General features: G+C 33.0%; 1 protein-coding gene across 1 annotated transcript in view; it reads left to right on the forward strand.

Annotated features, from left to right (window-relative positions):
• LOC139501009 (uncharacterized) overlaps window positions 1-14,119 on the forward strand; it is a 52,162-nt gene extending 38,043 nt beyond the window's left edge. The window contains exons 11-13 of the mRNA XM_071289953.1: window positions 7,384-7,427; window positions 10,616-10,711; window positions 11,767-14,119. Of these exons, the coding sequence (XP_071146054.1) occupies window positions 7,384-7,427; window positions 10,616-10,711; window positions 11,767-11,850 (224 nt within the window). The 3' untranslated portion in view covers window positions 11,851-14,119. The remainder of the gene's footprint in view (window positions 1-7,383; window positions 7,428-10,615; window positions 10,712-11,766) is intronic.
• Window positions 14,120-21,092: the final 6,973 nt, after the last annotated feature.

Genomic DNA, 21,092 nt, shown 5'->3' on the forward strand with positions numbered 1-21,092 from the left:
CTGAAATATTCACACTTAGTAAGATATATACAATAACTATCAGGATTTCTCATGATCACTATATATTGTTGTTAGATATACTGATATAATATGTAATTAAAATTTACAAAGGAGTAGGTTCAATAAGACCCCTTTTTGGCCCCAAAATATAGCAGTTTTACAAAATTTTGAAAATGTAATCTTTTAGCTATTTATTGGAAAGTAGAATGCTTCTGCTACATAAATATGGATTGTTTTTGACAATATAATGCACATATATCGGGTACTAGTATCTTGAAGTCATGCTAAATTACTGAAATCTTCACAATTTTAGCATTTTGGTTAGATTTTAGATCGTTTCCATCTTAATGAAAGTCGCTGCATTCGTGTTCATTCATAATATTGAAATGCAAGTTGTATTTGATGATAATACATAACATTTATAAAGGTTGAGGATGAACACGGATGTGGTCACTTTCATTTTTGACAAAATCCATCCGAAAAGTGACGTTTTTTGGCATATTTGATTGATTTTTCATATTTAAGCTTGAATCGGAGCGTTTTTAATGACTAAATCAGTTAAAATCTGTCATATAAGCTAATCAATTAATTGAAATAGACGCTTCAGTGTTTAAAAAGTGTCTTAAATCTTTTGTTAGATGAACCTGAAATTTGAGGTGGCCCTTACCAGACCTACTCCTTTGTTCAAAAGTAATAAATATAGTCCTATCTATAATGAGTTATCTTTATTTTTACCTTAAAATGAATGCACACAAAAGTAATCAAAAGCTGCACATATTTCATCCCCAAATACACACAAGTGTAATGCACCCTTAAAAATATGGCCATGTTAGGTATTTGTCAATTTAACAAAGTTTATCACACTACAGTGACACAACAACTAAAATTTCTGTTCTGAAGTGTCCAGATATCATTATAAATAATAATATTGAAAGGGTTGAATGAATAAAATAACTAATAAATTTAGATAAATTACCTTTTTTGGGGAAATTTCAGTAACCAAAATAATAAGTCTTAGCATACCTCCTAATTTGATAACTAGTCAAATGATGAAATGAATATCAATATCAACGTGTATCATTTTATTAAAATTGATTTTTAGCTCACCTGGCCTAAAAGGCCAAGTGAGCTTTTCTCATCACTTGGCGTCCGGCGTCCGGCGTCCGTCTTCCGTCGTCGTCGTTAACTTTTACAAAAATCTTCTCCTCTGAAACTACTGGGCCAAATTAAACCAAACTTGGCCACAATCATCATTGGGGTATCTAGTTTAAAAAATGTGTCCAATGGCCCGGCCAACCATCTAAGATGGCCGCCATGGATAAAAATAGAACAGAGGGGTAAAATGCAGTTTTTGAAAAACCAAAGCATTTAGAGCAAATCTGACAGGGGTAAAATTATTCATCAGGTCAAGATCTATCTGCCCTGAATTTTTCAGGTGAATCGGACAACCCGTTGTTGGGTTGCTGCCCCTGAATTGGCAATTTCAAGGAAATTTTGCTGTTTTTGGTTATTATCTTGAATATTATTATAGATAGAGATACTGTAAACAGCAATAATGTTCAGCAAATTAAGATCTACAAATAAGTTAACATGACCGAAATGGTCAGTTGACCCCTTTAGGAGTTATTGCCCTTTATAGTCAATTTTTAACAATTTTTTGTAAATCTTAGTTATCTTTTACAAAAATTTTCTCCTCTGATACTACGAGGCCAAATTAAACCAAACTTGGCCACAATCATCATTTGGGTATCTAGTTTTAAAAATGTGTGGCGTGACCCGGTCAACTAACCATGATGGCCGCCACGGTTAAAAATAGAACATAGGGGTAAAATTCAGTTTTTGGCTTATAACTCAGTTGACCCCTTTAAGAGTTATTGCCCTTTATAGTCAAGTTTTAACCATTTTTTCGTAAATCTTAGTAATCTTTTAATAAAATCTTCTCTGAAACTACTGGGCCAAGTTAATTATAGATAGAGATAATTGTAAGCAGCTAGAATGTTCAGTAAAGTAAGATGAACAAACACATCACCATCACCAAAACACAATTTTGTCATGAATCCATCTACGTCCTTTGTTTAATATTCACAAAAACCAAGGTGAGCGACACAGGCTCTTTAGAGCCTCTAGTTCATAAATCTTAGTAATCTTTTAGAAAAATCTTCTCCTCTGAAACTACTGGGCCAAATTTAACTAAACTTAGCCATAATCATCATTGGGGTATCTAGTTAAAAAAATGTGTCTGGTAACTCGGCCAACAGACCAAGATGGCCGCCATGGCTAAAAATAGAACAGGGGAGTAAAATGCAGTTTTTGGCTTATAACTCAAAAACCAAAGCATTAAGAGCAAATCTGACAGGAAGTAAAATTGTTGATCAGGTCATGATCTATCTGCCCTGGAATTTTCAGATGAATTGGATAAACGGTTGTTATGTTGCTGCCCCTGAATTGGTAATTTTGAGGAAATTTTGCTGTTTTTTTGTTATTATCTTGAATATTATTATAGATAGAGATAAACTGTAAACAACAATAATGTACAGCAAAGTAAGAACTAAAAATAAGTCAGTATGACCAAAATAGTCAATTGACCCCCTAAGGAGTTATTGCCCTTCATAGTCAATTTTTAACAATTTTCTTAAAATTTGAAGATTTTCAATAACATTTTCCACAGAAAGTACTGTTATAGATAGAGATAATTGTAAGCAGCAAGAATGTTTAGTAAAGTAAGATCTACAAACACATCACCATCACCAAAACACAATTTTGTCATGAATCCATCTGTGTCCATTGTTAGCTCACCTGGCCTAAAAGGCCATGTGAGCTTTTCTCATCACTTGGCGTCCATCGTCGTCGTCGTCGTCTGTCGTCGTTAACAATTTTTCAAACATCTTCTCCTCTGAAACTACTGAATGGATTTGAATGAAACTTAAAATGATTGTTCCTTAGATTATCCTGCTCAAAGTGTGTGCTTCGATTTTTGATCCGTCAAAAAACATGGCCGCCGTTACTTAAAATAGAACATAGGGGTCAAATGCAGTTTTTGGCTTATATCTCAAAAACGAAAGCATTTAGAGCAAATCTGACATGGGGTAAAAATGTTCATTAGGTCAAGATCTATCAGCCCTGAAATTTTCAGATGAATCAATCAAACCATTGTTGGGTTGCTGCCACTTAATTGGTAATTTTAAGGAAATTTTGCAGTTTTTATGCCCCACCTACGATAGTAGAGGGGCATTATGTTTTCTGGTCTGAGCGTCCGTTCGTTCGTTCGTCCGTCCGTCTGTTCGTTCATTCGTCCGTTCGTTCGTTCGTCCGTCTGTCCCGCTTCAGGTTAAAGTTTTTGGTCAAGGTAGTTTTTGATGAAGTTGAAGTCCAATCAACTTGAAACTTAGTACACATGTTCCTTATGATATGATCTTTCTAATTTTAAAGCCAAATTAAACTTTTGACCCCAATTTCACGGTCCACTGAACATAGAAAATGAAAGTGCATGTTTCAGGTTAAAGTTTTTGGTCAAGGTAGTTTTTGATGAAGTTGAAGTCCAATCAACTTGAAACTTAGTACAAATGTTCCCTATGATATTATCTTTCTAATTTTAATGCCTAATTATATTTTTTATCCAATTTCACGGTCCATTGAACATGGAAAATGATAGTGGGAGTGGGGCATCCGTGTACTTTGGACACATTCTTGTTGGTCATTATCTTGAATATCATTATAGATAAAGATAAACTGTAAACAGCAAAAATGATCAGCAAAGTAAGATCTACAAATAGGTTAATATGACCAAAATTGTCAATTGACCCCTTAAGGGGTAAATGTCCTTTAATGACAATTTTTCACAATTTGTTCATCATATTTGCTAACTTTAAAAAATCTTCTCCTCTGAAACTACTGAATGGATTTGGATGAAACTTAGCATGATAGTTCCTTAGATTATCCTGCACAAAGTGTGTGCTTCGATTTTTGATCCGTCAAAAAACATGGCCGCCCTTACTTTAAATAGAACATAGGGGTCAAATGCAGTTTTTGGCTTATATCTCAAAAACGAAAGCATTTAGAGCAAATCTGACATGGGGTAAACATGTTCATTAGGTCAAGATCTATCAGCCCTGAAATTTTCAGACGAATCAAACAAACCAGTGTTGGGTTGCTGCCACTTAATTGGTAATTTTAAGGAAATTTTGCAGTTTTTGGTCATTATCTTGAATATCATTATAGATAAAGATAAACTGTAAACAGCAAAAATGATCAGCAAAGTAAGATCTACAAATAGGTTAATATGACCAAAATTGTCAATTGACCCCTTAAGGAGTAAATGTCCTTTAATGACAATTTTTCACAATTTGTTCATCATATTTGCTAACTTTAAAAAATCTTCTCCTCTGAAACTGCTGAATGGATTTGGATGAAACTTAGCATGATAGTTCCTTAGATGTTCCTGCACAAAGTGTGTGCTTCGATTTTTGATCCGTCAAAAAACATGGCCGCTGTTACTTTAAATAGAACATAGGGGTCAAATGCAGTTTTTGGCTTATATCTCAAAAACGAAAGCATTTAGAGCAAATCTGACATGGGGTAAAAATGTTCATTAGGTCAAGATCTATCAGCCCTGAAATTTTCAGATGAATCAATCAAACCATTGTTGGGTTGCTGCCACTTAATTGGTAATTTTAAGGAAATTTTGCAGTTTTTGGTCATTATCTTGAATATCATTATAGATAAAGATAAACTGTAAACAGCAAAAATTATCAGCAAAGTAAGATCTACAAATAAGTTAAATATAAGGCATTGTTTACCAGGTGAGCGATTCAGGCTCTTGAGAGCCTCTTGTTTAATATTCACATAGACCAAGGTGAGCGACACAGGCTCTTTAGAGCCTCTAGTTGTTTTAGTTATGCAGTTAAGCTGCATTATGCGAGCACCCTAGATTTGTGTTCTACCCAATAAATGCTGAAATACTTGCCATTGTTATTATCTAGCTGGCTACTATGTTATATATAACTAATTGAACACTTTTTTTAATACTTTTTATTCTGGATTACAAAAAATATGACCAGAAAAACCTCAAATGATCGTCGAATCACCGATTGAAAAAAAATAAGAAACAACTTTGCAAACCTTTTCACCAAAATCTCCAAATAAACGACCTAAAACTTATTTTTATGCCCCACCTACAATAGTAGAGGGGCATTATGTTTTCTGGTCTGTGGCTCCGTTCGTCTGTGCGTCCGTTCAGGTTAAATTTTTTGGTCAAGGTAGTTTTTGATGAAGCTGAAGTCCAATCAACTTGAAACTTAGTACACTTGTTGCTAATGATATGATCTTTCTAATTTTAATGCCAAATTAGATTATTACCCAATTTTTACAGTCCATGGAACATGGAAAAGGATAGTGCAAGTGGGGCATCCGTGTACTTTGGGCACATTCTTGTTATCATTAATATTCATGACAGTGATGTTCATTTGTTCAAACGCTAGCTTTATACAGAAAATGGCCGACAAATTATGTGTAAATTCGAGTAAAATCGTATCTGATTGACAAAAACAACATAGTAAAAACAATAACAATGGCTGCCGTGAAGACAAAATTTTACTATATCGGATTCGATTACGGAAGTGGATAAGGGTAATTCTGGGTTTTAGCGATCAACTACAAAAAAATCCAGGCAGGTGAAAAAATACATCTATGCATGGTAAATGAATATATATTAACACTAGAATTGAAAACCAAAAGATATATTTGTAAAAGAAAGAAAAAGCAGAAAATATTTTATACAGAAACTCAATTACTTTTTAACAAATTTTAATGTCAAAATCCAGTACAATGTGACAGCTGGAAACAGTATATCTAACAATATATTTGTTCATGGTCACAGTATAAATTTTCTTTATCAGTGATAAATGATGATAATGCATGTGAGATGCTTTTGAAGTGTAAACATGCATATTACTGCAATTTTGAAGGGGTATTTTTTTCTCAATTTTGAAGGGTCAACTAAAGTAGCTGGAAGTTTCTTACTTTATTTTCACAAATAATGCAACTATATTATATAAAACTTGAATGTTAGCAAATCATATGATATATAGGTGGCGTCCTTTGGGCCGCTCTACCACTCCTGTTTGATAACTTGGAAATGGTCGAGATCCCCACCCTAAACCATATATTCAAGTATAGGAAAATATAACAAATCAAATAGAATATAGGGGGAGTCCCTGGAGTCACCCCACCCCCTCCTGTTTGAGAACTTGGAACGGTCGAGATCCCCATCCCTTAACCATATATATATTCATGTTTGTGACAATATGAAAAATCAAATGAAATATAGGGAGAGTCGCTGGGGGTCACCCACCCCTCCTGTTTTAGAATTTAAAAAACGGTTGAGATCCCCACCCCTAAACCATATATATTCATGTATAGGACAATATAACAAATCAGATGCAATATAGGGGGAGTCCCTTTGGTCATCCACCCCCTCCTGTTTGAGAATTTGAAAACCATTGAGATCCCTACCCCTTAACCATATATATTCATGTATGGGACAATATAACAATTCAAATGAAATATAGGGGGAGTCTATGGGTCACCGTACACCCTCCTGTTTGAGAACTTGGAAATGATCAAGATCCTCACCCCTAAACCATATATAAGATACTCATGTATGGGACAATATAACAAATATAGGAGAAGTCCCTGTGGTCACCCCACCCCTTCTGTTTGAGAACTTGGAAACTGTTGAGATCCCCACACCGAAACAATATATATTCATGTATGGGATAATATAACAAATCAAATGAAATGTAGGGGAAGTCCCAAGGGTCACCCTACCCCTTCCTGTTTGAGAACTTGAAAACCGTCGAGATTCCCACCCCTAAACCATATATATTCATGTATGGGATAAAATAACAAATCCTTTACATTTACTTTGGGCAGGTCAGTCAGGCCTCACCTTTGATCCCTGTATACGTAGTAGTGAACATTTGGCTGATTCGTATCTCATAACTTTTGTACTATAGAACACAAACTCAGTTTTCTTTCCAGGGAAACCAGTCCATTCATACTATTACAAGCTCTTACTAAGTCAACTTGTACTATACTAACAGTCAACTAATACCAACGTTGACTACCAAGTAGAACAACTGCAATCATTGCGAACTTGTACCACTGCAGACTCACCATAAAAAATATACATTGATGCATTGCTTTTGAAACCTTGATAACATATAAATTATTTGCCTTAATATTTAATTCATTAGATAAACATAAATGTACTATATATGAATGTTTAATGTTGAAGCAAGACATTGCCACAGTTTTCATAATTACGTTTGCCTTGGTTTTTGGTTAACTGCCTTCAGCGCTTACTGCGCTTTGATTTTATTTCAGAAATAGACAGTTTGCTGAATTCAGCACCACAGAGTTCAAATCTGGTAAGCCGTATATATAAAAAGAAGATGTTGTATGATTGCCACATAAATTAACAACTGTAGGTCACTGTAAGGACTTCAGCAATGATCAAAGCCTATACCGCATAGTCTGCCATAAAAATGGCCTGTAATCTAAATGTAGATCTAGAACAATTCAAACGAGAAAACTAATGGTGTAATTTATGTACAAAAACTGAATGCAAAACAAACATGTAGCATAACAACAAAAGATAACCACTAAATTAAACAGGCTCCTGATGACTTAGGACAGACCCATACAAATAAAGAATGTTGCTGGTTAAACATGTTAGCGGTATTCAAAACCTCACACTAACCCGGCACTTAGGTGTAACAATATAACATAACTTACATAAGTACAAACTATAAAAATCAGTTGAAAAAGGCTTTAATCATCAGAAGGATACAAATAGAAATACATTTACATAAGACAACACATATATATATATGTAAATATACATATCACCATAAGCGGTTGATCAAAAAAATGTTAACATACTTAGGGAGCTACCATTTGATTTTTATGGGGGGGCTAGGAGGAAAAATTTTGTCCTGCATTTTTTTTTAGCTGTAATCTCTGTCCTGCCTTTTTATTTTTCACTCTGTTCAGTCCTGCCTTTTTTTTTAAAAGTTTATCCTGACTTTTTTTTACTTAAATTGTCGTCCTGACTTTTTTTTTTTGCAAGTGTCTCATCCTGCCTTTTTTTTACTCAAAACTCCTGTCCTGCCTATTTTTTTCAAATTTCATCCTAGCCCCCCCCCCCCCCCCCCCCCCCCCATAAAAATTAAATGGTAGCTCCCTTATATCAAGATTGAAATTTAATACAAAAGCAAATTTCCATGCTTTCTTGGAAAGTTGATAAAGCAGGAATTCCTCCTTTAAACATACAGTATTACACTTTTAACAGATAACAAAACTACAAGTCCTTTTAAGTTTTCATTTGATTTCAAGTCTGCTTAGATAAAAATTGTACTTATAATTGGTCAAAAGTTTCTGGTACACTTAAGCTTACAGTGCAGGAGAGGTGTCTCATTGGCCATCATGCCACTGCCACATCTTTTTATATTAATGATTCTCACAATCACTACAGATTTGTTAAGTCCTTTTTCAAGGCCATTTTAATACTTTTACCAATCAACAGGTTCCATTTAAGATTTATCTTAAGGTGGTACCCAACACCTTCATTCAAATTAATTTGGCTCTTTTAATTTTCATAAAATTTTGACAAAGTATTTACGTTGACTCTTTGACAAAAATATAAAAATTTCAAAAAGTTTTACCATTTTTTCAGAAAAATTACACTGGTTAGGCCACACCAATTTGATTAATAGTTCTTTGGATTTTTCCGCTCCTGTTTTGGAGAAATTGACTTTTCAATAAAAAAAAATATTACCGCTTCCGCAAATTTTTGGGCCACATGCCGCTCCAAAATTAGTTTATCCATGACATATTTTTTTTCTCGTAGATGTTTTTATGTGCATATATATTGCTCCGATTGATTCAAACGCACGTGTGATAAATAAATTTGTTAATAAAAGGTCAAAAATCGGGATGGCAACATGAAGTTGTGTTAAATGATTGCATAGGACAAGTAGTTATTAAACACACAGTTATTTGGAATGGATTTCATTCCACCTGTTCTAAAAAGACAAAATAAAAAAATCTTTTGTTAGATGACCAAGATCACAACAGACTGAGTACTCGTTAGAACGGATCATTGTCATTCCCGATCATTGTTCCAACAGACATAGTCCGAGATTAATCTGACTTACAAAAGCTGTTTTGCCAGACAAGATATGGTGTTTTTGTCCAACTTTGCCCCAGCTTGTCAGGCAAAACAGCCGTTTGACGTCAGAGTAATCTCGGACTACAACAAACATAGATAGAGCTATCTGTTAGGATGAAATTGATATTAAATTCACACGATTTAAAAAAAAATACATATTAATCCAATTTTGATGAAAAGCCATATCACCTTGTTAGTCTTTTGACATGCACCCAGACCTCTTTTGTAATGGACAGTTTAAGAGTTCCAATATTCAAGACCAAAGTGGTGGTGGCTTGCAAATAATAATAAGGCATGTATTATTGGTCCAACCACTTCCGGTCAGGTTTCAGGGGCAAAAGGAAAATGTATTTTGCCAAATCAAAATAATGGATGTGAATGTGGTTTAATGACTCATTAATGTTTCATTACACTGAGATCTACATGCATAGCAATATAACTATTTTACTCAAGATGTTGTTGAAATATTCACCTCAGTCACTCATTATGTTGATCCTGTTATGGAGAAATAGTTCCAACTAGATGCCAAGCAGTCAATAAACAATCACTAGTATATATGAAAACAACTGTATCAAAGAAATTGAATTTTTTTCAAGGGCTTTTTTATTTACATATACACATAGCTTAATTTTATTCCATACAATATATTTACCACACTAACGTAATAACTCTCACTAAACTTTATCTGCTTTGCCTCCTTAATATATACACATGTGTGAATTTAAATAAAAATTCACACAGTTAAAGCTTATTTGACAAAAATAATCAAAATTATACTACACCAAAGCGAACCAGAAAGTTGGGTATGGTATAGACTGTACTACAGGCACAAACACATCAAATTATATGCATAAGAGCATGTTTCTCCTCTTTTTTCTTTGACGTTACCCATGCCAATTTTAACATGTACATAAATTTCTAAAATGCACATTTAAAAAAAAATTATACCGCTCGCTCCACTTGTAGAGCACCCACCTCAACAAAACTCATTTTCAAGAATTTTTTACAATCAAAAAAATTTCACTTGCTCGCCCCATATTTTTTGGAGCTTTTGTCCAAAGAACTATTAATCAAATTGGTGTGGCCCCATATCACAGTTTGAAAAACACTTATTTTGATCAATGAGAAGCTTAATTTTTCCTTAACAATGCATCGTAATTAAAATGTTTAGCTGATTTTACAGAGTTATCTCCCTGTAGTGTTAGGTACCACCTTAAGCACCACTAGGATGATGGAGACTCAACCTGGCAAAATTCAATTTGAAAATATGAATTTCAAAATCAAAATAGATAAAAAAAATCTAAAATTATTGAAAATTTGCTCTAGATCTTTAGTCAGTAATATAAATTTGATCCTCGTTTGAGAATTCTGTTTTCTTATTTGTAGTCCACTCAATCAATAGGTTTACAGAGAATATCAAATGGAATGAACTATCATCAACAGCAAATAATCCAGAACAGCACACCAGTTCACCCAGACAGTGTAAGTAAGACTAAATTGTATTTTTCATGAAGTGATTTTTTTTATGCCCCTTCTACGATAGTAAAGGGGCATTATGTTTTCTGGTCTGTTCATCCATTTGTACATCCGTTTGTCTGTCTGTTGGTTCGCCGTTCGTTCGTTTGTCCATCCCGCTTCAGGTTAAAGTTTTTGGTCAAGGTAGTTTTTGATGAAGTTGAAGTCCAATAACTTGAAACTTAGTACACATGTTCTCTATAGCTATGATACAATCTTTCTAATTTTAATGCCAAATTAGATTTTTACCCCAATTTCATGGTCCACTGAACATAGAAATTGAAAGTGTGAGTGGAGCATCAGTGTACTGTGGACACATTCTTGTTTATGATTATATATATATATATATCTGGTATAGAGTGCTGCCTTTGACTGAACCTGCTTCTCCCTTGGAAATATGAAAGATTGTTGCAATTTCTTCTTTTCCCCATACAGTAGTCCTTCAATATTGTTGAACTAAAGATTTTGAAATATTATGAAACGAGTTGTGTGATGAAAAGTCCATAGACAATGTGCTTCTTTTCAACTTTAACTTGTTAAAGGCTGAATTTCATAGTAAAAATGTCAATCTTTCCAGCAACATTATTTAAAAGTGTATTTTGATATACAATATGATATGCAATTTAAGATGCCTCTACTTAATGCTCAGATTTTTTCATGAATTAAACTTTTAAAAATAGTCTGCATGTACTAAGTACTTCTCATAATAATCTATAGATTTTTAAACTAGCAAGCATGCTTCAAATAGACCATCACACTTCATCCTCCTAACTGCACCTCTGAGTCCTACATAAATAAAGGAACAGTAGTATACCACTATTCAATATTCATTAATCAATAGAGAAAAAATAAATCCAGGTTACAAACTAAAACTGAGGGAAACCTATCAAATATAAGAGAACTACAACACAACAGAGACACAACACCGAAACGTAATACAGCAATCCATGCACACGGTAAAAGCAACGCACTGGTTGTGTTTAAAAACAATCTTCAGTTGTGATTATTCTTTCTGTTTACAGGGTTTGGGCACTCAGCTTCCATCACCTGGTATGGCAGAATTAGATCATCAACCTCCTCTGTCATTAGCCACCTTTGATGAATAAATTAAAGAAATAGAGACTTGCAAAGCTGAAACAATTCAATAGTGTGAAGAACGTTTATTCCCTGACAGAAGATATTTTAAATTTAAATTTAAGAAATAAGTGACTGTAGGTATTATACACCTCTCAGCAATTAACTGAAAGAGGCTTTTCTCAGCTTTGTGTTCATACGTACTTAAGTTCATTTTTTGAAAACATTAAAGAATAGTACAGCGGAAAGAAAAGTTTTGAAATCCGTAAAGAAATATCATGATCATAATTGATTTTTGTCGAGCCTTCGACTTAGTCCAAAAAGTGAGACTAAGCGATCCTATATTCCGTCGGCGGCGGCGGCGTCCTCAAATATTCACTCTGTGGTTAAAGTTTTTGAAATTTTAATAACTTTCTTAAACTATACTGAATTTCTACCAAACTTGGACAGAAGCTTGTTTATGATCATAAGAAAGTATCCAGAAGTAAATTTTGTGAAAATGAAAATTCCATTTTTTCCGTATTTTACTTATAAATGGACTTAGTTTTTCTGTGAGGAAACATTACATTCACTCTGTGGTTAAAGTTTTTAAAATTTTAATAACTTTCATAAACTATCCTTGATTTGTACCAAACTTGGACAGAAGCTTGTTTATGATCATAAGATAGTATCAAGAAGAAAATTTTGTAAAAATAAATTTCCACTTTTCTGTATTTTACTTATAAATGGACTTAGTTTTTTTACCAGAAACAAAACATTTACTCTGTGGTTTAAGTTTTTAAATTTTTTATTATGTTCTTAAACTATCCTGGATTTCTACCAAACTTAAACAAAAGCTTGTTTCTGATCATAAGATATTATTCAGAAGTAAATTTTGTAAAAAAAAAATGACTTTTTCCGTATTTTACTTATAAATGGACTTAGTTTTTCTTCCAGTTAACATTACAGTCTGCAGTTAAAGTTAATAAAACATTTATTAGATTTATAAACTATCCTGGATTTTTTTACCAAACTTGGAAGCTTCTTTCAATCAAAAGTCAGTATTGAGAGGGAAAGTTTTATTGATGTTTTTCCTCTTTTTTGTTGAGTCTGCGATTAACAGCAAAAGTAGGCGAAACACTGGGTTCCGTGGAACCCATACAAATTTTTTCATAAGTTTTTCTCCAATAATAAACATTCCTTATTCTGGTTTACAAGATTTTTCTGTTTTTCTTTTTATTCCTTCTTATTTTTACATTCCTAATTGGTTTTTTCTACTTTTTAAAATTTTATTTTTATTTCTTCATACTTAAGGGCATTCATTGTGTTTTTCAGTTTTTCTGTGTGCATCCATTTGTTTGTCCCTTGTTCCGTCTGTCCTGCTTTAGGTTAAAGTTTTTGGTCAAGGTAGTTTTTGATGAAGTTGAAGCCAATCAACTTGAAACTTAGTACACATCTTTCTAATGTTACCTGTAATGCCATATAAGGTTTTGACTCAACATAGAAAACAATTGTGTGGTTGGGGCATCAGTGTTCTATGGACACATAACTTTTATATTATATTTCTCAATATGATATTTTCTTTCAATTAACTATACTATTTGGTAGATTCATAAATATGAAAATTATTTCATATTATGTATAGAAACCAAATAATTGATCATGTTAATATATACTCCTTTGGGCCTCTAGTTTTTTTAAATGTCGCATTGAATGGGTAACTCAAGCTGTCATCATTTTACTTTGCTTGTCATGAGAGTATAAATATATACAGTTGTGAAATAGAATTAACAATTGTCAGTAATTAATTTTTGATTTTAAATAATCAGATAATTTTTAAGTTATCACATAGAATATGTAAATAGGTAACTGTTTTTACGGTATTTTAAGGAAGATTTGATATGAAATATTATTTCTCCTTTTTAATAGCTTTGATGTAATGCAGAATTCATAACATGACAAAATTAGCTGACACTTATTGATTCTTGTAAATATACAATGTACATGTACTAATATATATATAGAAATGTGTGGCATTCAATTTCATGATTGCCAAGAAACAACTATCCAGAGTTCACAGACAATAACAAAAATAAAAGTCTTGATAAGATTTGACAGTTATTATACATGTATATATAGTGATGGAATGTTTGTTATGTGTAATATTTGTTAAAATTTGAACTTATTATTCAACATAAATTTTTTGGTGTTGCATACTTTTTAATGCTTTACTAATTTATATTTATATTGGTAAGAATCTTTTTTATATTCTTTGATTGTGACAAACTTCTGTTTATATTATTAAACAGATATATTTAGGGATTTGTGATTGGTTAAGACTTGATCACATGTACATTTGTATTTACCGTTACTCAGTTTGTATGCCAATACTGTTGTGTTTATGAAGGTCAAAACTGTATATAACATCGAGCATACTGTATGTTACTAGCAATACATCCTAGAGATCCCACATTTGACATTGCTCATGCAATATTTGTTGATTTATAATACAACAGTTGTAGCCTTTGGTTGAGGTTTATACATGGACAAAGAAGCATAACAACCTCAGACTTCGTCCTCAATCAATATGCTTCTCTCAGGTCAATAAAACCATATATACCAAAGACTATATCTGTATAATATAGCTTTTTTTAAATTTGTATATATATATATACTTGTCTATGAGTACATGGATTTGAACAAAACTAGAATTTTTTCCAAGGTGGTAGTATTATGTTCCATGTTCAAATACTCAGTAAAGCAAGACCAGCACTTATTAACTGTGTCACAATTCTAATTTTTTTCACAAACTCATTTTTGTTGTCGATTTGTCTACTGTAAGTAGGCAACAAAGATTTTAAAAACATTTTTGTACAGTTTTTAGTATTAGTTTTTTAAGATAAGATAAATGAATATATTTTTTTGTATCAAAATATTTTTAATTGTTAAAAGTTGTACATATTCAGACCAAGTCCATCCAAAATGCAAAGTATTTTTGTTTGTGGCTCAAATCTAATTATATCAACACTTTGTATTTGTCAGAATTGATATGGGTAAAATTTTATAAACAACTCATCTGAAGTTTGAAATAGATCTTTGAAGTTTCATATTTTCTCATTTATCAAACAGTGTTTTAATTTTTTGGGGATATGATTGCTTTCAAGCAATCTGTAGACTTATACTATTGTTTCAGGGCAATGCCCTCATGTCAACTGTTTTATTCTAAACATTAAGAAACATCACAGATTATTATGATTGTATTGCTTTAAAAGGTAAAAACAAACAAAGGGATTGAACTTAAACAACTTTCCTATAATGTTCTTTTCATAATCTTCATGTTTGATGTTTCCCTTTACTTATATGCGTGTTTTTAACTACACGGAAAATCAGAATTAAGCAGTATTTATATTTAGTGTTTTTATAATTTTAGAAACACGTCAGAGGGAATTACCCAGTTTTGATAAAAATGCGAGAGTTCTCTGAATTCCGATAAATCTATTTCTGTCATATAAGAACTGAAGTGGAGTTTTTCTTATATGTTACCATTATGAAACTGATATTTGAGATTTTACTTCCATAAAGAAATAGAAAACCATCTAAGTCATTTAATAAACATTTAATATACGTTCTTGCTCCAGGGTGTGTTTTGGTAATTATGCGCATGCGTTCAGTTTTCTTGACTTCAAGGGGTATTAGATTGAATGGTTGCTCTGGATTCCCCACTCAATTAATAAATTTATAACTCTTTGGATATTTTCTATGTATGTCTGCTATTGAGGGTTATTGTTGTTGCATAATTTTAAATCATATGCATCATTTAAATTAAAATAAATGTAGTCCACATCGTAAAGTTGTAACTAGAACACCCCTTCAGGCGAAATGGAGTCTTTCGTTTCGAGTTGTCTCCCTTCCAAAAGTAAATTCCGTGAATTATGAATGAAAAACAACACGTCGAGTATTAGCTCGTTCTGTCAATAAACGTTGTATTACATTTAAAAAACGATCGCAATTTAAACCGAGGAATGTGTACGGAAAGGAGTCATGATCACTGACCCAAAGGAAATTAAATATTTAAAGAGTAAGGAATGGGGTTCCTCCTAGAATTAATGTAGGAAAATAGGTGATAAGATACGAAGTGAAATACCTTCTCTCACTCTGAGTCTCGGTGACTGCTGTGGAAAGTAAACTTGGAATTGATAGTACAAAAATAAAACACAATAGGCTTAAGTACATTATTCATACACTTTTATCCGGGATGGGCTATTTTGTAACTATTCAGATTACGTAAATTACATTTTACATGTGCAGTTGAATTAGTTTTGAAAATAATATTATCCAGCAACATGTATACATGTGTCAATAAAACAATGGCAGTCGTATCCTTCAGAGCAATTTGCTCTTTGATTATCATATCACCTTTGATATTTATATTTTTATACGCCCGTCTTTTAGCGGGACTAATTATGGTATACTGTTGTCCGTCCGTCTGTCCGTCGTCAACACTTCGGACAATAACTCACAAACACTTTCACCAATTTCCATGAAACTTAAGTGAATTGTTTATATCTATTGACGTAAGCTCCCTTTTGTTTTTTTTTAATTTCAGATTTTAAGTTTTGGATTTATGGGGCTTTATTCATAAAAAAAAGGGGGATTTTTAACACTTCGGACAACAACTCAAAAAGGCATTCACCAATGTTCATGAAACTTTGGTGAATTGTTTATATCTATTGACGTAAGCTCTCTTTTGTTTTTTTTTAATTTCAGATTTTAAGTTTTGGATTTATGGGGCTTTATTCATAAAAAAAAGGGGGATTTTTAACACTTCGGACAACAACTCAAAAAGGCATTCACCAATGTTCATGAAACTTTGGTGAATTATTTATATCTATTGACGTAAGCTCCCTTTCAATTTTTATAAATTTCAGATTTTAAGTTTTGGATGTATGGGGCTTTATTCATAAAAAAGGGGGATTTTTAACACTTCGAACAATAACTCAAAAAGGCTTTCACCAATGTCCATGAAACTTTGGTGAATTGTTGATATCTATTGATGTAAGCTCCCTTTCAATTTTTATAAATTTCAGATTTTAAGTTTTGGATTTATGGGGCTTTATTCATAAAAAAGGGGGATTTTCAACACTTCGGACAATAACTCAAAAAGGCTTTCACCAATGTCCATGAAATTTTGGTGAATTGTTTAATTGCAATACTCATATATGAAGACCCTATTTCATACTGAACGAATAACAATGAGATGAAAAACAACGATCCAGAGTTGTTGACGTATTTTCTAAACATGTTAAAACTTAATCAAGAGTTGTCTCCCTTTTTCTGTTGTGAATTATAATTCACAAATACCAAATACTAACTAAAGACTTTCTGTATATTATACTCATTTGTGTAGAGGTTCCATCCTCTGTAATTCATATACAACTTATACAAAAACAATCCTTTGAATTAAACATACATTTTATTACACCAACTTGTATTTACATTTTCATGACTAGAATATACATTTTTTACTTTTTGGCAATACTTTGGCTACAGAGTATTCTATGATATTTTGTTGAGGCGCCAGGGTGACTACTGATTACCTACACACAATGGCTATCAGCTGACCTATGTTGACATAGTGTCATAAAACCCCTGGTAGTTAAACACGGTTACACCACCACCTACCATGGGGAGTGACCGGGGAAAACACTCGTATTACCAATGCTCCAGTTAGCGCCCCACCTGTTGGCAGGTGTAGGCCTCCCCTCTATGAGATGAGGTGGAGGAGGTCCCAGAGTCACCCATCTGTAGACCACACCGTTACCACTAACCACATTTTCCAAACCTGCAAATTTTATAACTTGTCAGGCCCAGAGCAAGGGCCGAGTGAAATAATCCCCCAATCACTACCAGTCTCCCTGGACCGCCACATGAGAGCCCAAGTCAGCTTCCAAATCTGACATGGGTTCTCACCTCCACAAAATTTTCTTTATTGACTCTAAGGAAAAGTTGATTATGTTGTGCGTAGGACCGACTCCCCCCTACACAAACCCTTGTATATTATTCAAGAAAACCTGATTTCCAGTTTGTGACAAATAAGTTCCATTTGTTTTGTATAAAGACACTTCACTTGCCCTAATGTTCTCATGTAATATAGCTTTACCCCTCTTTTCCGTAACAAAGATTTTTGGCCACTAAATCACTCTTTATCTGTTCTGTTCTATTATTGCACCCACATTCAAGGGTGCAACATGCCAGTATCGCACTGTAGCAATAAAGGCCATATTATAATAACCTTTTTAAATAAAGCCTGGTTACGTAGGGTAGACCATTTTTTCATTTTCAATTAAACCATTTGATGTCAATTCTAAATATGTCAAATCAATTGCTCCACAGAGAATAATAATAAAATGGGGAGATGGTAAAAACAAATATTCTTTTTTCATCTAGTAGGGAGTTCCAATCTTAAAGAGACTATAGAGACAATAACAAGTGGAAACAAGGAGCTATCGTTCATAAACTCGGAACAGTAACTTATCTAGAAGTGACATATTTTTCAGATTCGTAACTTCATACCGCAGGAAAATAAAAACATACCAAACATACTTGAAATTACCATATCTGATATTTACACTGAATTAATAACCTAACCAACATGTAATTCACTTGCGATACCGAAAAATCTGAAAATAACAATGAATCCGAACAAACTAAAATAACCGAAAATAAAACAATTGAAGATGCTAATGATACTATAGTTATGCACCGCACATAAAGAGTAAGAAAGGCACCAGACTGAGAGAGACTTATTGAAAACATATATGACTGTAAATAATTGTGGTTAATTAAGTTAGTGCAGTGATATAACTGTAGGTTTAGGATTTCATAATTGAACATTAAAACTTGTAGCTATTTAGTTCAATTGAGTGCAAATTGAATTTATTGTTTTCATTCACTGGAGATTAATCTTGTTTATCTTGATCATCTTAATTAAAAGGGGGAGGATTGTTATGATAACAACAAACAAATAGAAGTGTTTAACGACCTTGTCTGGTTATGTTTACATTATACGTTATCACTAATTTATAGTTGAATCGGCTTATAATTAATACTGACAGTTAGGAATTTATAATCATCAGATTAGCGGATGTTGTGTATTTGTCCTTTAACCCTGTGATTGCACTGACACGCTGTTTTGTACTATGGGAGATGTGATGTGTAATAGCCAATATTCACCGTGTATATTTCCCCAAGATAAATTTGGATTCTTCTCTATTTTTAGCCTAAATTGCTCGTCATAGGTGGCCCAGTTTTCTGACCTCGTTGCCGCTAGTCTTATATCGCGCATATATTTTAACAATTCCTGTGCCCGTGTGCAGTATTTCTCAATGTAGACACTCATAAAAACCATGAATGCTGAAGTCCATTCATTTATGGACAAATTAACACTCGACGATCTTTTTTCAATGCAAATTTTTCCCCTTTTTAATTTCAAATCGCCCTCGTCCACCTCTTCCATTGCTTTTTGCGTTCTCAAAAGAGAATGCAGCTCAATAAACTTTCCCTCCCAAATTTTTTCCTTAATTTTAAAAGGCACGTGTTCCCCCACTGTGTCATGAATGCTAGATTCTTGTGAAGGAGTGAAATCAATGGAATTATTTGCAATTTCAAAGTTTTTGTGTAACGGGTCGTGCCTTAAAGAGGTGAACGCTCGTGCATCCTCCTCCGACTCATTACCTGATGAAAAATCAGTAGTTTCCACCGGTCCTTCTGCCACCACGTGTCCGACCCCTTGTGTTTTCTTTGCAATTCTTCTCCGGCCAGCTCCGTCCTTCTTTTGGGTTATTTCCTCGTTCTGCATTATCTGTCCGCCTGTCCTGTTAGCCGTTCTTCTCTTCTTTCCCATGGCCCTTGATGGCGATCCTACGGCATTTCTCTTGTTTGGCATCTTTTCTTTTTTTTTTTTTAAAGTTTAACTAATTTGTGTAACACCTGCTTTCTAGTCGACAGCAAATTAACAAGTGCCCGATTCGGGAATTCCAAAATTCTAATTCAAGCTGATACAGGAATTCCAAAATTCTGATTCAAGCTGCGAGCGCCCTCTATGGCCATGCCGAATATGGCAATGAGCTACAGGCTGCAACACCCACACACCCACACAAATATTTGATTGAATTAAACCAGATTATTGAAAATATGAAATTTTTATAATCTCTATTATATCTATTGATGTAAGCTGCCTTTTAATTTTTTTAAATTTCAGATTTTAAGTTTTGGATTAATGGGGCTTTATTCATAAAAAAAAAGGGGATTTTTAACACTTCGGACAACAACTCAAAAAGGCATTCACCAATGTCCATGAAACTTTGGTGAATTGTTCATATCTATTGATGTAAGCTCCCTTTCAATTTTTATAAATTTCAGATTTTAAGTTTTGGATTTATGGGGCTTTATTCATAAAAAAGGGGGATTTTTAACACTTCGGACAATAACTCAAAAAGGCTTTCACCAATGTCCATGAAACTTTGGTGAATTATTTATATCTATTAATGTAACAAATAATACTTAATAAAATTTCTTGTAAAAAATAGGTTCCATGAATGTCATACGTTTGTACTATTATTGAATGGTTGCAAGGATGAAAGCACATTAGCAGTCCCTGAGATACTAACTGTTCCCTGAGGCATATATCATTTTATGATAACATTTTTACTATCTAAATATCTAAATATCTAAATCAAATACTGTTTTTGCATATAGGATGTTTTACTCTTGTTAAAATTGGTTGCAATTGAAATCACAAATGATACCTTAGCATTGCAGCTTTTTTATAGAGTTCGGTTTCGGTGGAAGGGTTGAGCCCAATAAAAAATGTTATAAAACATAACTAGTCTACAATAGCACATAATAAGTGAACAAGTGACAACATGAAAATCCTAACATGTGACTAAATATTCCTTAAATGTTAAAGGGTGTCATTTTATGAAAAAAATAAGGAAATCAACTCTCCTAAACATTTATCAATATGATCATCTTGTGAATATTCTAAACAATAAAAATGTAATAATCATTATCTACCATATTAAGAAGCACCATTTGAACAACTTTTGCATACATCTTTGTATAATTTAGTATGGATTCCTCACTGTGTTCAACAGAATATAACTATGAGCAATATACCCCAAGAAAATTACCTTCTTTCAAACTACTATAAAATTTGGAAATCAGTCATAGAATTACTAAAACCCATAATCATATATCACTTTCCTTATATTGCATTGAAGACTTCTATGTTATA

This window comes from Mytilus edulis, chromosome 13, assembly GCF_963676685.1.
Source record: "Mytilus edulis chromosome 13, xbMytEdul2.2, whole genome shotgun sequence".
Classification (NCBI taxonomy): Eukaryota; Metazoa; Mollusca; class Bivalvia; order Mytilida; family Mytilidae; genus Mytilus; species Mytilus edulis.